Genomic DNA, 19,644 nt, shown 5'->3' on the forward strand with positions numbered 1-19,644 from the left:
CTGTAGTCCCAGCTACTCAAGAGACTGAGGAGGGAGAATCACTTGAGCCCAGGGGGTTAAGGTTGCAGTGAGCTGTGATCACACCACTGTACTCCAGCCTAGGTGACAGAGGGAGCCCCTCTCTTAAAAAAGAAGAAAAAAATAAAATAAAAGAGCCTGTGTCATTGCCTGATTAGGTCTGATCATTACACAACTGACTCCTTCTCTGTTTCTTTATCTAAAAGACAGAAAGCTGGGGAGAAAGGGAGACAGAAACGAATGCCCGGACCCAAGGTGTTTCTATTCTCCGTTCCCTCAAGGTCAGAGGTGATAGGCTAATGAGTTCAGAAATATTCCTGAATTTGACAAGAAACCCTGAGACTGGGGATGGGTAGTCATCCTCTCTGTTCTGTCCATTCTTCTGCACTAGCCTGTCTCCTGCTGGAAGAGTAGACCCTCTCCGCTTGAGGATTAGGGAAGTCCCCAGTTTCCCCTGGGGCATGAGCCAGTGTTTATGGTCCAGATGATCTGGTAATGTTCCTCCTGCAGCCAAAGCCCTCTTCTCCTTACTGAGGTGTTGAGACAGTGAACAAACAGCCAGGGCCCGCTCTTCCCCAGCAAGCATATTTTCTAAATCTGTGCACAGCCTGTCCCAGTGGGAGGCCCCTGATGGCAGAAGGTTCCATAGCTCCACCTCACAAATTAGGGAGGGTGCAGGGGGTGGTGGGACGGGACTCATCGGGGTGAGGCGGCTGTTCCAGACATCAAGGCGGCAGGGCGCTAAATACACAAAGGTCAAGGGAGCCTGTGTCTGGAGTCTCTGCTGGGCCCCCCTTACCAGCAGGCACCAGAACACGCTGCATTCATGACCCATTACACCAACAGAAGTGGCAACAACTGCAGAATTGCAAAATATTTTCCATCCCCAGTCCCTATTCTGGTAACTTCTTTCTTCATTGCTCATTCTGCCAAGTTTTCCATATTTGCCTGAGATGAATGAATGGCTAGATTCAAGGGATTTTTTTTTTCAGTGAAATGTTTAGAAAATGACTACTGGCGCTACAATGACTTTCTTTCTCCTGGTTTGTTTGTTGGTTTGTTTGTTTTTTAAGGGAGTGGACTTGTATTTTTTTTCCCCTTCTTTTTAAAGACACCTAAGGACTCAGGTTTGTTGTACAATAACCACTTGTCTTATATATATTCCAAAAGTCCCAGGTTTTTTTAAGGCCAGTTTGTTATATCTATACATATACATGATTTTAAATGTATGGATTTTGGTTCCAATTTATGTATGCAAGAAATGTGACTTTCCTTTATTTTCTTTAAGAAATTAAATTTTTATGAACATATTCAGACTGGAAAACTAACGTAACACACAAAAAAAGAAAAAAAAAGAAAAAATCAAAGAAAAAGTAAAATACATAGAAATTCAATCTTTATTTTGACTTTTCAGTCTTTTAGGTTGGCAGAATCTTTGTCTTGGTCAACTCACGAATCAACCCCCTTTTCCCCAGGGTCGTGTCTAATTTATAGGGTGGGATGAGTCCAGGTCTTGGAACTCAGTGTCACCTGTTACAGAGGCATCCTCTGAGACCTCCATCGCTCTGCCTCATCCTGGCTGGTGGCCTTATCAGATGGGAAAAGATGTTCCTTGTCGCTGCCCCATGGTCCCTTCAGGTTAGTGGCTCCCCCTGTCACTTCTCTGCTACTCAGCAAAGACTCTGAAGCTTCACCACACGCTGGAATAAACAGATTATGTATGAGGAAATCATCTGCTTCCTCCCATAGTGTATTACCTGCCTGGGAACTTCACGCAGCACTTCTTCTCTGAGAGCTTGTTGCCCCATGGGGCTGTCCAGATATAGAAGGCAGAGATCCCCCTGTTCTTGGATCCCTCTTCTCTCCTGGCATTTAGTCCCGCTCTGGGGCTCAGTTTGGTCCATGAATGAAGAAATGGGTGCAGGGCTCACTTCTCTAAAACTCACCAATGTCTGTGTTCTCTTGTTCTCCTTCACCCTGTACACCTGAGTTAGGAGACGTCAATCATGCAAGGGGAGGGGGCCTTACGATACTCTTCTCCCAAATCTTTTACCTAATCTATATTATCTAGTCAAGGGAATGAAAGCTGGGTGCAGTGATTTTTTTCTCTGCTAATACAACCCTGTCCTGAGGCTTTGCGAAGCATGAGCAAAAGAGGAGGGAATTCTGGTGAGGAATGTAAGTTAGCACTTCAGAAAAATTTCCTGCCCCTCCTAAAGAACCACAGCCTTTTAATATGGTGAACACATGTCCAGTGTTTTCTATAACAGTCCCCAAAAGGAATAATTTTATTCTTTTAAAGGAAGTCCTCTATTAAATCGCTAGCTAAATGTGTTTCAGCTTGCATCCTCTGGCGAGGCTTTTCATAAAGAAACATAAAAAAGTGCAAGTGGAGAGAGGTGGGAGGGCTTTGAGCCCTGCCACTGTCACTCCCATGTGGGATGCATCACGGCAAAGGGTACGTCACCGGGTCCCGCCATGCTGACCGGAACAGGCATTTCTCAGAAACTCCCTCCAGAGGAAGGAGGAGCGTGCCTGAACTTCCTTGAGGGACAATGGAAGTGTTCCTGGGCTCCCCCGTCCTGCCAAGGCAGCTGGCCCCTCAGCCAGAGAATTGTGGAATCCTATCTGCTTCAAAGACTCTCAAATGATCGCACAAGCCTATTATACCTGAACTGGGAACAGCGACAATGACGCCTTTCACCCTTCCTCATTTTGTCCTAGCTCATGTCATCCCCTACCCCCACGGGTAGCATCCCTGTCTTTCCCACTCTGAAATCGTTTATTAACCAGGGTTTGCTTTACCTGGTGGGGTGTTCTTAAAGCAGCCAAGGTTAGTCCTGTGTGTTTGAATCCTGATGCTCTTCTCACCCCACACACCTCTAGGTTGTCCCAGCAACTCCCATGACTTCAGCTACCACCAGCTTACAGATGAGCCAGATCTCTGTCTCCAGCCTACCCTTCTCACCTAAACTCCACACTGGTACACCCACCCGCCTGCTACACATTTCCACTTGGATGTCAAATTTGAAACACCTTGGGCGGGCACCTGTAATCCCAGCAGTTTGGGAGGCCGAGACAGGCAGATCACCTGAGGTCAAGAGTCCAAGACCAGCCTGGCCGACATGGCAAAACCCTGTCTCTACTAATAATACAAACAAATAAACCAGGCATGGTGGCACATGCCTGTAATCCCAGCTATTGGGAGACTGAGGCAGGAGAATCACTTGAACCTAGGAGGCGGAGGTTGCAGTGAGATGAGATGACACCACTGCACTCCAGCCTGGGCGACAAGAGTGAAATTCTGTCTCAAAAAAAAAATTTTTTTTTGAAACACCTCAAATTCAACTTGTCCAAAAGTGAACTCGCTAATATCCCCCTTACCAGGTTCTCCTTGTAGTCCATATCTCAGTGTGTCACACTTGACAGTGGTTTCACCATCAGTGGATGGGCTTGGTTTGGGGGCAGTGTCTATGAATCTCCTGAAATCGCATGTGAGATTTTGTGTGTGTATTCATTTTCTTCCTGCAGACAGGGATGGTAGCTTTGTCAGATCCTGTCTGAGAAACAAAATGATCCCTGAGCTACAGTCAAGCTCCTGTGTATTTCTCTGTTTTCTAACTTCTGGCAGTCTTTTCCCTGTCCTTCCACCCCCGCCCCTCATGAACTAATGCTCCATGGGCACTGACTGCCTCTTGCGGTTTCCAGAAATTGACACTGATTTAATGCATGCTGATCCTTCCACCTAAAAGGTGTTCCCACCCGTTTTGCATGAAACCTTCAGGCATCACCTCCTCTGGGAAGCCTACCCTGGCCCTGGCTGACCCAGGTGGAGTAGATTAGCCTCTCCCTAGAGCTCTCACATTCATATACCACCCATCAGACTAGAGGGCAGCCTCTTGTAGATTTTAATAAAATGCAGATGTTCCAGCCCTGCCTCCACCCTAGTTAATGAAAACTGTGAGGGAGTGAAGCCCCAGGGGACACTGCGGCACACCCTGCACAGAGAACTACAGTTGTAGAGATGTTCTTTGTGTTCATATTTCTTTGATGCAATAGATGATGAACTCCTTGAGAGTAGGGATCTTGTCTCAGTCAACCCTCTAATCCTTACGGCACTCAGGACAATGCCAAGGAATAATACTATGAGTGAACCCTGAGGCAGCGTTTTCTATGTGCCAGGCTCTCTCCTAGGAGATTTACATGTATTCGTGCGTTCAGTATCCTCACAGTTTCCCCAGGAGGTGTACTATCAGTCCCATTTATAGATGAGGAAATGTTTGATGAATGAATGAGTAAGGGAACAATACTTGCTGAATCGGATTCATTTCATAACATGACTTTATCTTTTGAATATATTCAGATTTTTCAGTTAGTGAGTGTAACATAGGTTACTAGCTGTGTCCTAAACTATGCCTTCTTCTGCCTTCTCAGGATAAAAACTACATTTCCCAGCCTATCTTGGGGTTAGGTGTGGACATTGGAATAAGTGGCCAACAGGATATATACAGTGGTGGTCTTTGCTACTTCTGACAACCCTTCCCTTCCTGCCAGCTGGAAAGTTGGTATGGGGATGTGCCCTCTTGGACCGTGCAAACCAAGAGTCAGCTAGAAAAGAGGGGAGGATGAGGTAGAAAGCACCTTAGCACTTGCTGACTCTATGGAGCCAAACACTGTGGTGCTTTGCTATGCTTTTTATACCAGCAACAAATAAACTGCTTTGCTTAAAGCATTTGTATTTGTGGTTTCTGTCACAGCACGTGAACTTATATCCTAATGAATACAGTAGGTTTTAGTAAAAGTGTTTCATATGCCCAGGACCTTACTGGCTCTTTGGGACATAAGAGAGAGACATGCATAGGACTCTGTCCCTACCTTAGGACCTTGCATGGTGAGTGTGAAGACAAACAAATGGAGGACAGACCAAGGCAGCAGCAGAGGCTTGACTCTTCAGCTCAGACTCTACACCCCCAGAGCACAGGGCTGAGAAGTGTCTCATTCTGCTCTGACTGTATCTAGGGAGACCTTCTCAAGCGGTGCCAGAACCAGACGGGCACTGCGAGAAACCCACCCAGGAAGCCCCGGGACCGTCTAGCCTGAGCTGGCTCCTTGCCCAAAATGGGGGAAACAATGGTATAGGACAGCAGTGGAGAGGGCCAGCAGGGAGGGAAGATGGCATTCTTGTTTCCTGCTTCCTCCTCCTCCTGGCCACCAGCCCCAGGATGCAGCCTCCAGCTACTATCTGCTCTCCTGGGAGGACAGTGATCAGGAGAGCACTTTAAATAACCAGGTTGTTATTATGAAGCATAGGAGGCATGGCCGGCGCAGTGGCTCAAGCCTGTAATACCAGCACTTTGGGAGGCCGAGACGGGTGGATCACGAGGTCAGGAGATCGAGACCATCCTGGCTAACACAGTGAAACCCCGTCTCTACTAAAAAATACAAAAAACTAGCTGGGCGAGGTGGCGGGCGCCTGTAGTCCCAGCTACTCGGGAGGCTGAGGCAGGAGAATGGCGTAGACCCGGGAGGCGGAGCTTGCAGTGAGCTGAGATCCGGCCACTGCACTCCAGCCTGGGCGACAGAGCCAGACTCCATCTCCAAAAAAAAAAAAAAAAAAAAAATGAAGCATAGGAGGCAGGTGATCATGCCCATTCACAGTTAACACTAAGCTGAAAGAGACCACTGCCTCTTACCTCTGTCCATTTAATGGAATTAATGGATTTAATGGAAGTAATGGCGGGACCACTTGTAGACTATAAGGCAACCTCTTGTCCTTCCAATGAACATCTGGGAACTCCCAGTCAGATGTTCATTGGAAGGACAAGTGGGGTTCGGGAAACAGTTATAAAGATCAGCAGGAAGGATCCCAAACCATACCACAACCGCGGCCCCTGGGGGACTCCCACCCTAACTCTCTTTTTCAGGGACCACCTCCTCCAGAAGTCTTTCCAGAAATTGCCTGCTGTGTCTCCTCTCTGAGCTTCCCACGGCTCTCAGACATTCACACATAGCAGGCTTTCCCTTCCAGACTCCTTCTCTCTTCCTAGTCTGTGAGTCCCAGCTTCCCCAGGGAGCTGTGAGCCTCATCTATCCCAGACTGCCCATAGGAGCAGGCAACCCCCTGGGCTCAAGAGATTTAGGACATCCTGACTGTTCCACTTGCTGGTGAGTTGACAAATCCTCCTTTCCCCAGTGAAATAATCTCCCACCATCCGTGTGAATACTTTGCCCTTACTTTTATTTATTTATTTTTTTTTCTGAGATGGAGTCTCACTCTGTCGCCCAGGCTGGAGTGCAGTGACGTGATCTTGGCACACTGCAACCTTCACCTCCCAAGTTCAAGCAGTTCTCCTGCCTCAGCTTCCTGAGTAGCTGGGATTACAGGTGCCCACCACTACACCCGGCTAATTTTTGTATTTTTAGTAGAGACAGGATTTCCTCATGTTGGCCAGGCTGATCTCAAACTCTTGACCTCAGGTGATCTGCCCACTTCGGCCTCCCAAAGTGCTGGGATTACAGGTGTGAGCCACTGCGCCGCCCCTACCCTTATATTTTTATGTAGATATTAGGATTGTCTCAGCAATGTTTTCCAGAGGAAACACATTGAAAGGGCTTGGCAGGGGCCCTGACCTCTGCACCTACACTTACTGGACTCAAACTCCAGCTCTGCCACTTACAAACTATAACTTCCTAGGCAAATTCCTTGACCTTTCTTCTGTACCTCAGTGTCCTCGTCCGTAAAATGGAGATAATAACAGCCTCTACGTCAGTGAGCCTGTGTGAGGAGTGAACGAGTTCATGCATGTGTAGTGGTTGGAACAGTGCCTGCCAAACAGCAGCCACTCTTATTAATTAAATTCACTTGAGTCTCACAGAATCTCACTGGATTCTCACGACACTGGGGAGTAGGCAAAAATAACTCACGCTGGGCGCGGTGGCTCATGCCTGTAATCCCAGCACTTTGGGAGGCCCAGGCAGGCGGATCACAAGGTCAAGAATTCGAGACCAGGCTGGCCAACATGGTGAAACCCTGTTTTTACTAAAAATACAAAATTAGTTGGGCGTGGTGGCGCGCGCCTGTAATCTCAGCTACTCAGGAGGCTGAGGCAGGAGAATGGCTTGAACCTGGGAGACGGGAGGTTGCAGTGAGCCGAGATCACACCATTGCACGCCAGCCTGGGCGACAGAGCGAGACTGTGTCTCAAATGAATAAATAAATAAATAAATAAATAAATAAATAAACAAGTCTTCACAGAAGAGGAAACCAGGCTCAGAGAAATGAAGTGACTTGCCTTAGGCAACACAGCTAATAAGTAACCACGTGGTTCCTCAAAGCTGAGATTCTGAGCCCCGAAGACGTGGCATGTGGAAGCCCTGAACGCTGGCCTCCCTGCCATCCCTCCATCTCCCCCTCCCCTGGCATTCCTGTGGCCTCCCCACACATTCCTGAAGCCTTCCAATAACGGTCGGCGTTCCCGCCCCAAACCCACCGCGGGTGGGGAAGTGGTACCCACCTCACCACACTCCTGCCCGCCTGGTCTCGGGCAGCGAGCCCAGCGCGAGCCACACGGCTCCAGCGGCAGTGCGGGTGGGCACCACGAGCAGAGGGGCCACAGCCCTCATCTGCCTCTCAGGGTCTGCCTGCACAGGATCCTGTAGATTATCTTCTGGCCTCAACCTGCGGGGCTTTGCTGGCATGGCTCCTGGCCCAGGACAGCAGAGCCTTGTCAGAGAGAACGCACAGACCCCACGGCACAGACCCCACTAAGACAGCGTGGCAGAGCAGACATGCCAGGAAGGGGGCTAGGTAGGGGTCCTTGGACAGGGGTCTTTGGACAGAGAGGGGTGAGCAGGTCACGGTCTGCACGGGAGCCAGATGTTACCTGAGAGGCAGAATGAGGTTGCATGGAATATTTGGGTGGGGTCCTCAGGCAGGGCTGGCCTGTATAGAGAGACATCAGCAGCCCCTGATGTGCTGACATGAATGGACATGATGTGGAGTGTAATCCCTTCAGGGTGTTCTGGGCTTTGCAGCTCACACAGTCCCTTCACAGATGCCTCAACAGGTCTCATAACCACCTTCTGGGTTGGTATCGTTGTTATCTCTATTTACAGATGAGGAACCAAACTCAGAGGTCCTGACTTCAATTCAGAGGTCTTGCTACTTGACCTCACCATTTAGACAAACACAGGCCCAAGCCCGGGAGAGCAGGCAGGCCCCAGCACATGCAGGAAGGGAGCTGGTGGGGTGCAGGCTGGGGCAGGAGGGAAGGCGCCGCTCTGGGCTGCTGATTGTTGCCAGGTGGGAACAAAGCCTCTGGATTGTGAGGACTTTGGGTTTTTCCAGAGAAGCTGGAAATCTGGATTTTTAAAGATGAAATCTCCCATTCTTGAATGTTGACAACTAATTTAGTTTATTTTAAAATGTCTAGTGGGCTAAACAAAACACATTTTGGGGCTGGTCTGGGCTCCAGGCTGCCAGTTTGCAGATTTGGGCCTTACATTGCCTCCACGATGCCAACAAAGCCCAGATAAAGCCTTCCCCACCCCAACTGAATTTAAAAATTCAGGCTTTCCGGCAGTGACGACCTACCCACACGAGAACATGCCTCTCACAAAGGATCTCCTTCATCCCTCCCCAGAAGAGGAGAAGAGGAAACACAAGAAGAAACGCCTCGTGCAGAGCCCCAATTCCTACTTCAGGGATGTGAAATGCCCAGGATGCTATAAAATCACCACGGTCTTTAGCCATGCACAAACGGTAGTTTTGTGTGTTGGCTGCTCCACTGTCCTCTGCCAGCCTACAGGAGGAAAAGCAAGGCTTACAGAAGGATGTTCCTTTAGGAGGAAGCAGCACTAAAAGCACTCTGAATCAAGATGAGTGGGAAACCATCTCGATAAACACATTTTGGATTAAAAAAAAAAAAAATTTCAAATGCCCCTGGGGTGGGTCAACACGATAAGATTTATTGAGCACCTATCTCTCAGACTTGGTTTTGGTAATATAAGATATAACCCAACAGAAACAGACAAAGCCCTGACCTCATGGAGCTGTTATTCTAATTAGAGGACATAACACAAAGGTTAATCTATAAAATATATAATGTGTTAATAATCACTGCTAGGGAGAAAATAAAGCCAAAAGGGGGTTAAGAAGTTTTGTGTGAGTATTGCAATTTCAGGTAGGGTGGCCAGAGACAGCCTTGCTGAGAAGGTGAAATGTGATAAAGCCCTGAAGGATCTTAGGAAGAACACCCAGAAAGAGGGAGTAGGGGATACTAGGTTGGTGCAAAAGTAATTGCGGGGTTTTGCCATTACTTTCAAGGGCAAAAAACTGCAATTACTTTTGCAACTAACCTAACACAAAGACCCTGAGGCCCAAAGCAGGGTGCTGGATTGGTTGAGAAACAGGAAGGGAGTGAGAGGGTCTGGGTGAATGAAGGGTGAGTAATAGGATTAATAGTCAGAGAGGTAAGAGTGGGGAGGGGGAAGCCAAAGGGCCCAGAGCCTTGGGTTTTCCTCTGAGATTGGAAGCCACTGGAGTAACAGCATTGTTCTTGCTGCTGTGTTGAGACTGAAATGAAGAGAAGCAAGAGAGGAAGAGGGGAAATGCTTTGAGAGACTATTGCAACAATAGTAGCTGGGACTAGGGTGGTGGCTGTGAAGGTAGTGAGAAGTGATCAGAATCTGGATGTAGTTTGCAGGTAAACCCAGTGGTGTGCTGGCAAGGGTTTAACAACTGGTTCTTGGGAATGGGGGGTGGCTGACTTCTGTGATGTAAATATTCCTATCATGGCTGATTTCAAGCTACCAACAGGATGTCAATCAGCTGACGAGATTTCTAAAACTTGTAACTGTTGGCTCTTGGGAGTCAATATAGGCCAGTTTCAGCACACCGCTGAGTAGGTCTAACAGGATTTGCTGAGGTGAGAGATGAGAGGAAGAGACCAAAGATGACTCCAAGATTTGGGCAATTGATAAAATGAAGTTGCCATTTATTTAGATGGGGAAGAATATAATGGGATTAGGTCTGGAGGAAAATATCAGAGATTTCAGTTTGGACATTACGAGTTTGAGAAATCCTTTATATTTTTTAACTTTAGACTTCACAAGACATTACTGTTACTGTTTTATACAGTGGATGGTCATTTGGATTACCCACACATTTGCCACTTTATTGCTTTTCATTCTTTCTTACCTCTCAGACTTTCCAACCCAGATCATTTCCCTTCTGCTCAAAGAATAGAATTTCCTTTAGTGGGAATCAGCTGGTAGCAAATACATCTCTTTTTTTTATTGTTTTTCCACTTTATTTTTATCATCTGAAAGCATCTGTATTTCACTCTCACTGTTGAAATGTATTTTTACTGAGAAAAGAATTTTAAGTGGGCAGTTATTTTCCTTCAACATATTAAAAATTTGTTTAGGGCGGGCGCGGTGGCTCACGCCGTAATCCCAGCACTTTGGGAAGTCGAGGTGCGCAGATCAGCTGAGGTCAGGAGTTCGAGACCAGCCTGGCCAACTTGGAGAAACTCCGTCTCTACTAAAAATACAGAATTAGCCAGGCGTGGTGGCAGGTGCCTGTAATCCCAGCTACTCTGGAGATTGAGGCAGGAGAATCGCTTGAACCAGGGAGGCAGAGGTTGCAGTGAGCCTAGATTTCGCCACTGCACTCCAGCCTGGGCAACAAGAAACAAGAGTGAAACTCTGTCTCAAACAAACAAACAAACAAAAATCAAACAAAAAAATATTTTGTTTAAGATAATCTATCTTTAATATTGTTTTTGTGTTTGGATTTACGCAAGTTTCACAATAATGTGTCTGGGTGGGGATATCTGTTTATCTTTTGGAGATGAATTTGTCTCCTTAAATTTGAGACTTGTTTCTTTCATCAGTTCTGGAACATTTTCAGTTGTTATCTGTCTACACATTGCCTCTGACAATTTCTCTGTCTTGTGTTTCTGGAACCCTAATTAAACATATGTTGGTTCTTCTCATTCTGTCCTCTATGGCTCAGCTTTACATTTCTTTTATCATTTCCATTCTATTGTCCCTCTGTGCTAAATTTTGGATAATTTCTTCTGTCTTCTAGTTTCAAATTCCCTCCAGCTGTATCTTTTGAGCTTTTGTTTGTGTTAATCGAATCTGTTATTTCTAGAAGTTTGACTTGGTATTTTTCCAAATATAAATCAAATGTTATAATTTCTTATTTACTGTAAAATTTTCAAGCATGACTTTTATTTCTCTAAGCATAGTAATCATAATTGTTTTATACTGTGTCTGATAATTATAAAACCTAATGTTATTACGGTTTAGTTTCTCTTGTCTGTTGTATCTGTGGGTTCTTATGCACGGTGTCTATTTCTGGTATGTTTGCTTATTTTTGTTTGTTTCCTGCTCATCATACTTGAAAAATAATTTGATGGAATAATTTGAAATCCAAGGAATGAGGGTGACTTTCTTCTAGAGAAACTTTTCTTTTTTTTTTTTTTTTTTTTTTGCTTTGTTTGTTTTTCGCTTTGCCAAACACTTGTGGCCAGTGCTGATTTAAAACCACCTTAAATCAAGTGCGAGGAACTGAGGTTCCTTGGACCACAGTGATGAGAATTCTGCCTTCTTGTTGCCAGCCTGGTATAATCTGGGTTCACCTTTGCTCCAAGGGTGTTGTCCTTTGTGGTCCTTGCTCATGGAAGGGATGGATATCTCTCCACTTTCTTCAAACCCTGAGTTTTGATTTCTTTCTTTCTTTCTTTTTCTTTTCTTTTTTTTTTTTTTTAGACAGAGTCTCGCTCTGTTGCCTAGCTGGACTGCAATGGCACGATCTCAGCTCACTGCAGCCTCCACCCCCTGATTCAAGCAATCTTCCCACCTCAGCCTCCCGAATAGCTGGGATTACAGGCACCTGCCGCCATACCTGACTAACTTTATTTTTAGTAGAGATGGGGTTTCGCCATGTTGGTTGGGCTGGTCTTGAACTCCTGAACTCAAGTGATCAGCCTTCCAAAGTGCCAGGATTACAGGCGAGAACCACCAAGCTGGCCCAGCCTGAGCTTTGATTTCTATCTTCTTTCCCTTGCAGGCATCAAAACAAGAGTTGAGATTTACTGGGACCAGCAAATACCCTTGGGGCAAACCTTTAGTTTCCATCTCTGAGGTTTCCATTATTTCCCTTTAATTTTGTCTGGTTGGTTGTTTCTCTCTCACGAACACTTGTTAGCTCTTGTTTTTAAACAAAAAAAAATTTCTTTTTATATTTATCTATCAGTTTTACTTGTTTTCAGTGGTAGACTTGGTCCAAATAACCTTGTCCACTATTACTAGAAACTGGGGAATCCCACTGAAAGGTTTTGGGTTAGGGCAAGTGACATGACATGAAATTTTTCATGGTGATGAAAATGTTTTACATTTGACTGGCATATTTAAAAAACGCTTAGCATCACTGATCATCAGGAAGTGCAAAGTAAAACCACGACGAGCTATCACCTCACACCTATTAGAATGGCTGTTATCAAACACACACACACACACACACAGAGACAGGAGATAACCAAAGTTGGTGAGGATGTGGAAAAAAAGGAACCCTTAGAAATGTAAATTGGTACAACCATTACAGAAAGCAGCATGGAGATTCGTTAAAAAACTTAAAAATAGAACAACCACGTGACCCAGAAATCTACTACTGATATATATCCACAGGAAAGGAAATCAGTGTAGTGGTCCCCGCTTATCCATGGGGGGACAGGGGACAAGTACTTAAGTACTTGTCATGCACTGTGGCTATCACTTCTGCAATTTGAGGTGTAACAACAAAACTAGTATGAATTTCTTTTTCCTTCTTCACAATTTCATAGATAGAAGCTGCCTTCTTATCATAGCTCTTAGCAATTTCAGCCTACAATATTTTTCTTTTCTTACTAAGTTGAAAACGTTCACCTTTTCACTTAAAGGAAGCACTCTATGGTGTCTCTTTGGCATACTTGAATTGTCACCATCACTACTCTTGTGCTCTGGGGCCATCATTAAGTAAAATGAGGGTGACTTGGACACAGACACTGCTGTACCGAGACAGTTGATGTCATTACTGAGATGGCTCCTAAGTAACGTCTACAGTGTGGGTATGCTGGACAAAGGGAGGATTCATATCCCCAGTCGGATGAAGTGGGAGAGTGCAGGATTTCATCACGTTACTCAGAACAGCACACAATTTAAAACTTATGAATTGTCAGTCAGGCGTGGTGGCTCACACCTGTAATCCCAGCACTTTGGGATCTGAGATGGGCAGATCACAAGGTCAGGAGTTCGAGACCAGCCTGGCCAATATGGTGAAACCCTGTTTCTACTAAAAATACAAAAATTAGCCGGGCATGGTGGTGGGCACTTGTAGTCCCAGCTACACAGGAGGCTGAGGCAGGAGAATCGCTTGAACCCAGAAGGTGGAGGTTGCAGTGAGCCGAGATCATGCCACTGCACGCCTGGGGGACAGAGCGAGACTCCATCTCAAAAAAAAAAAATGTATTGTCTATTTCTGTAATTTTCCATTTAATATTTTCAGGCCGTTGTTAATGGTGTGTAACTGAAACCACAGAAAGCAGAACTTTGGATAAGAAGGGACTACTGTATGTCAAAGAGATATCTGCACTCCCATGTACACTGCAGCACTATTCACAATAGCCAATGTGGAATCAACCTAAGTATCTACTGATTGACGAACAGATAAAGCAAATGTGCTGTAAGTACACAGTGGAATATTATTTAGCCTTAAAGAAGAAGGAAACCTTGTCATTTGCATGAACATGGATGAACCTGGAGGACATTATGTTAAGTGAAACAAGACAGGCACATAAAAACAAATACCATATGGTCTCACTTATACGTGGAATCTAAAAATGTTGAACTCATAGAGGCAGAGAGCAGAATGGCAATGACCAGGGGCTAGATAGGGGTGGAAGTCTTGGGGAAATGTTGGTCAAAGGATACAAAATTTCACTGAGAGAGGAAGAGTAAGTTCAAGAGATCTATTGTACATGATGGTGACTGTAGTTAATAGCAATATATTGTGTACTAAAAGTTGGTAAGAGAATAGATTTTGTATTCTCACCACAAAAAATGAGAAGTAAGTGAGATGATTTATATGTTAATTAGCTCAATTTAGCCATTCTACAATGTGTGTGTAATTGTATATTGTTATTGTATATTATAATTGTATATTCACTACAGTCTGGGTGACAGAGCAAGACTCCGTCTCAAAAAAAAAAAAAAAAAAAGGCAGAATTAATTCATGTTATATATATACACACATTATGTTGTATAACCTAAATATATATAATTTTTGTCAATTTAAAACATTTTTCAATACTTGATTGGGGTGGTGGTTGCGTGGGTATATATACATACATATGTGTCAAAGTTTGTCAAGCTGTATACTTCAAATGGGTACCTATTTGTAACCTGTTACTCTATGCAAATTATAATTATTAAAAATTGATTTAAAAAGTAAGAACTCTTGCTTCTGGTGAAGAATGAATTATACAGTGGCAAGAGGCCCTGCACTGGACCCTTGACGGAGAGTGTAAAGACTAGGTGGTGTTCACCATCCCAGCCACCTGTGGAGCCCAGAGTTTAATTATAGATGGTGGGAAAGCCCCTTTTTATAAATGCGGTGCTAATGAGCGTGTATAGTTATTAAGATGGGTCAGTAGGTAGCACGTGGGGTGGAGCTGTTTATCAGAATAGATCCAGGGCTAAATGGAAATGGGTCTGGAGGAACTGAGGAGCTCGAGCTGGAGATGAATGGGATAAACCCAAGGAAGGCTTTTAGAAAAGAAAGCCTTGTCTTACAAGAAGAGAAGGAGCCAGAATGCCTTGCTCCTGCTGCTTTTGTGGGCAGACCTTGATGGAAGGGAGGGACAGCAGGAAAACATAAAGGTGAAGATGGTGGGGGCACTGGGAGGTGGGCGGCATGGCCCGGAGATCAGAGTCAGAGTTTTTTTGTTTTGTTTTGTTTTGTTTCGGGTGGCAGAGTGTGTATGAGGGCACCAGGGCAGAATCCTTGACAGAGTGGGGAGGGTGCCAACCTCACTTTTGCTGGACTAGCAGGGGTTGTGTCTCCAGGTCCCCCAATCCCCACCAGCCTGGTTCTCCAGCTTCTCTTGTGGGATCTTGGGTGCCCCTGGCCCCATGGGGCAGTGAAGAAGTATAAGACATGGGTCTTCTCCGGGTGCTAGCTGTGTAACTTTTGACAGGTTATTTAATCTGAGTCTCAGTTTCCTTTAAAATAGAAATAAAAATTAAAATGAGGTCATACATTAAGGTTCTTAATATATTGCCTGGCACATAATAGCCATTTAATGCATGGAAATTTATTAGTATTATTAATTGTGAGACAAAACTAATAATACAAGAGGAACAAATGAGAGAATAATTTAGGACAGGATATAATTAGAGATATTTTTAGGTGGCACAGACCAGACCAGCCTTCAGGCTGGAAAGCAAAGTAGGAAAGGAAATAGAAAAAAAAGTGGAGTTTGCCGGGTGCAGTAGTTCACACTTGTAATCCCAGCACATTGGGAGGCCGAAGCAGGTGGATCATAAGATTCCAGGAGTTTGAGACCAGCCTGGCCAACATGGTGAAATCCCTTCTCTACTAAAATACAAAAATTAGCCAGGTGTGGTGGTGCACACCTGTAGTCCCTGCCACTTGTGAGGCTGAAGCAGGAGAATCACTTGAAACCGGTAGGCAGAGGTTGCAGTGAGCCGAGATTGCGCCACTTCACTCCAGCCTGGGTGACAGAGCGAGACTCCGTCTCAAAAAAAAAAAAAAGTGGAGTTAATTCATGATTCATGCATTCCTTTAATATGTATTAAGGACTTACTACGGGTCCTTTCCCTGCTTCATAACACCACCAGTTGTGATATGCTTAAGCTCATTTATGTGTTTGTTTATTCCTGTATTTTCCACTGGACTGAATACCTAAGAAGGACAGGAATGATGCCTGTTTTGTTCCCAGCTATACCCTCGGAGCTTACTATAGTGCCTCCCACATAGTAGGTGCTCAATAAATATTTGTCAAATGAATGCCAGGCCTGCAGGGTGCTGGGATATACTGTAAGCCCTCATTGAGCTTTTAGTCTAAAGGGGAAGCCAGAGTAATTTAGATCACTCCTCTGAGGGTGGCTTGGGGACTCTGTGAGAGCAGAAGCTGTCAGGCAAGAGGCGTGAGTGACCAGGGAGGAAAAAGATGGGCGGTAGAGGGACCTGGCAGGGCTGGCACAGAAGCTGGCACAGGAAGGCAGCAGGGTACCCGAAGATAGGCTCAGGGGTCAAGGGAGAAAAGAAAAAGCATGGTTTCCCTTGGTCAAATCAGGGCCCAATTCTGGGCTTAGAGGCTGGGAGGGAAACCTCTAGAGGAGAAGCTGGAGTGAGCAGGCTTTGAGCCACCTCCACGCCCACCCACCATGGGCTCAGGATGAGGGATGGGGCCTGGCTCTGGTCAACAGGCGCTGGGGTAGAGTCAAGGCAAGACCGGGGAGCGGGACTGAAGGGCTCCAGGAGGCGCCTGTAGCTCTGCGAGGGCCCTATAGAGAGAAGAGTGATGCCGGAGAAGCGGCCAGAATGATTTAATCCCATTGCAATGTGGCAACTAATGAATTTCATATCCCCTCCCTGAGCTCAGCCACTAGAGTAGCCCAAAGACAGAGGAGAGAAGAAGCAGAGAGCAAGGAAGGAGCATAGAGTGCGCAGCTGGAGGGGAGGAAAGGGTCGGCAGATGGAGGAATAGGAGAAAAGTGGGAGGTGCAAAGAGAGGAGGGAGAAAGAAAAGCAGGGAGAGGAAAAGAGGAGAAAGAGCTGAAGAGGGAGAGAGGGAGGAGGGAGGAGGGAGGAAGGAGGAGGAGGGAGGAAGGAGGAGAGAGGGAAAGGGTCTTGGGTCCACAGTAATCAGAGTGTAACAGCCTCAGGAACCAAATTCCCCTTCGCCCACCCTCCCCCTGAGTAGAGACAGCAATGGGAGCCCATCAGAAATCTGGATTTAGAGGTCGATGGCTCCCCTTATCTCTCTGTGTCTTTCCCTTCCTCCTTCTGCCCACGCTTCCCCACACCTCCCCACCTCCCCATTTTTTCCCTCTCCAGAAAAAACAGGAGGAAGGGTGGCTGCCCGCCCAGAGGGCTACTGCATTTAGCAGGAGGCCAGCAGATGAGTAATGCTAATGGCATAATAGTGCTCAGGACAACATCTGCCCTTCACCCGGCACCTGTCTCCAAGGAGTCCAAAGCTCTCCTCAAATGCAAGTTCCACTCAAGATGGAAGAGGGCTTCTCTGTCTTCCAATAAGGATCTAAATAGAAAGGAGCCTGAATTCCAGCATGAGAGAGGCAAGGTAGATGGAAGGAGGAACTTCCCAACAAGGTCATTTTAGCTTGAAGTGCTAGGCTGACCATGACTGGGGGAATGAGGCACAGTGGGGTGGAGAGACTTCATTTCTGAGGGCCTCGAAGCAAGCAGAGCCATCACTGTCCTGGGTCGCCTTTCCCCAGGCCGTGCACTGCTTCAGTAACTCCACAGCCTTTCATGAAGCCCTGGCCCATGGAGCAGACAGCTGGGGCTGCCAGCCACCTTCCAAAACATGTTTTGCCTTTTTGCCTTCATTCTGTGGCTTGGCTCAACTGGGCCTGAAAATTCCCCACACCTGGGGTGGGCCAAGATGGGATGCTCCATTGCTCGCATAACTGTTTCCAGCCCTAGAGCTCTGCTCTGTCTTAGGAATGGCCTCCTGGAATGGGACAGCTGGCCCTGAGGCCCTGAGATTAGCAAGGGGCAGCTCCTGGGGACCATGTGGGGAGGAGGCCATGGCATGGAGGGTCTGGTCCTGCTGTTGCATGGACCCTAGTCCCACCCCAGAGTGCCTGCCAAGAAAGGGCACCTAGGATGGTCTCCCCAGGCGTGGCTGGGGTGGCTGCAGTGCACTGCAGAGAGGTGACTGGATGGAAGGGGCAGCATTTGTACCCAATAAACTACTTCCCGGGCTCACAGCCTCGGCCCGGAGCTCTCTTGGCTAAATCCACTGTTGATGACGCCAAGGCCAGCATAAACACTAGAAGGAAACACAGTGTCTCTTGGCATGGACGCCTCATGGACAATGCTCTGGATCCTCTATCATGCTATCTCACGAGCCACAGCCATAAAACGTCTTTATCCTTCACTATGTACCTTTGGGGTCAGACAGTCGTTACAGGTCCTGGTGCCCTCAGATCATCCTGTCTGCATCTGTATTGCTCATTTGAGGCTGTGAGTCAGCTTCTAGAGCAGAAGCAAGCATGCCTTGCTCCATGGAGCACTTTGACTAGCCCCCAGGCCCCTGCTACCCTCTCTGGGCACCGACCTGGGAGGGAGAACAAGGATAAAGCCAAGCATGGCCCCACTTTCCCACACCATCAACTGGGAGACTCCCTTCTTTTGGTGCTCTTGGGAAACTCCAGGTTGACCAGCGAGACACAGCCCCTCTGCCTGGGGCATACTCCACAGGTCTAAAGGCAGAGCCAGGTTTTGTGAAGCGTGGGCATAGGGGTTCAGGGAAAATCCATAAGTGAGTGCATGCGAGTGGAAGGCAGAGTAAGCATGGAACAGAGGGGTCTGCTCAGGTGGGCCACCTGCCAGGGAGGAATGCCAGCCTAGGAGGGATCAGGCAGTAGACAAGCAGGGAACATGGCTGGTGACATCCTGCAGTAGCAGTTCCAAGCCTGGGAGGCTGGGGAGGGAGTGCACAGACTGAGCATGTTCTTGGTATTGGTCTTTGCCTCTGGCTGGGTCCTTTGCCTGTGGTGGTGCAGGAGTCGGGAGGCTCACAGACTCAGAAGGCAGTGGGGTGGGCAGACACGTGGCTCAGCCCCTGAGCCCTGTGATTTGGCTCCGAACAAGGCCAGGGCTGTGCATGGGGGTTAGAAGGAGGGGCCTGGAGAGGCCAAGAGGGAGACCAGGCACCACTCCCCGAGCTGCAGGCCAACCAGTCATTTTTCCAGACTGGCCAAGCAGAACAAAATAAAAGAGATATACAAAGAAAGGAGGCCGAGGCTTGTAGGAGAAATGAGGGGAGTGGGCGAGGGTGGGTGTGGGTAACACCTGCTGGAAGAGATGACGATTCTGTTATTTCACTGAAAGCCACAGTCTGTACCAGGCCTCAGGAGAACACCCTTCCAACCTAGTTTGACACCAGAGCTAATGTGGGCAGGGACAGAGTCATATCATGTCTTGTTAACACACACATACACACACACTCACTAGGTCAGAGCCTGCAGATTACCATTCATTCTGAGGGCATTTATCAGGACAGCATGGACAGTGTGAATCCCGGAGTCAGGCTGCCTAAGTTCAAATCCCAGCTTCAACACTTACTGTAATACCTTGACACTTACTGACTGTATCATAACACTCTGCTTTAACTTCCTCATCTGTAAAGTGGGGATGGTAATAATAGCCCCTACTCCTGAGGTTGTTATGAGGATTAAATGAGCTGATGCCCTGTAGAGCACACGCATAGCACATAGTAAGTGCTCTGTAAGGGCTAGCTATCCTGATAATTATTATTTAATTATTTGCCAGGAGCTGGGTTTCTGCCTTGGAGACCCTTCAAT

The 19,644-nt window shown here is 46.8% G+C and overlaps 1 protein-coding gene across 1 annotated transcript; it reads left to right on the top strand.

Moving 5' to 3' along the window:
- Positions 1 to 8,596: 8,596 nt before the first annotated feature.
- Positions 8,597 to 8,930, top strand: LOC112427223 (small ribosomal subunit protein eS27-like). The gene has a single exon (XM_024793758.2). The coding sequence runs from the start codon at positions 8,624 to 8,626 to the stop codon at positions 8,876 to 8,878; it is 255 nt and encodes an 84-aa protein (XP_024649526.2). The 5' UTR covers positions 8,597 to 8,623; the 3' UTR covers positions 8,879 to 8,930.
- Positions 8,931 to 19,644: the final 10,714 nt, after the last annotated feature.

This window comes from Macaca nemestrina, chromosome 1, assembly GCF_043159975.1.
Source record: "Macaca nemestrina isolate mMacNem1 chromosome 1, mMacNem.hap1, whole genome shotgun sequence".
Taxonomy (NCBI): Eukaryota; Metazoa; Chordata; class Mammalia; order Primates; family Cercopithecidae; genus Macaca; species Macaca nemestrina.

Coding starts and splice junctions, on each gene's coding strand:
- LOC112427223 (XM_024793758.2), top strand. CDS start 8,624: ATGCCTCTCACAAAGGATCTCCTTCATCCCTCCCCAGAAGAGGAGAAG.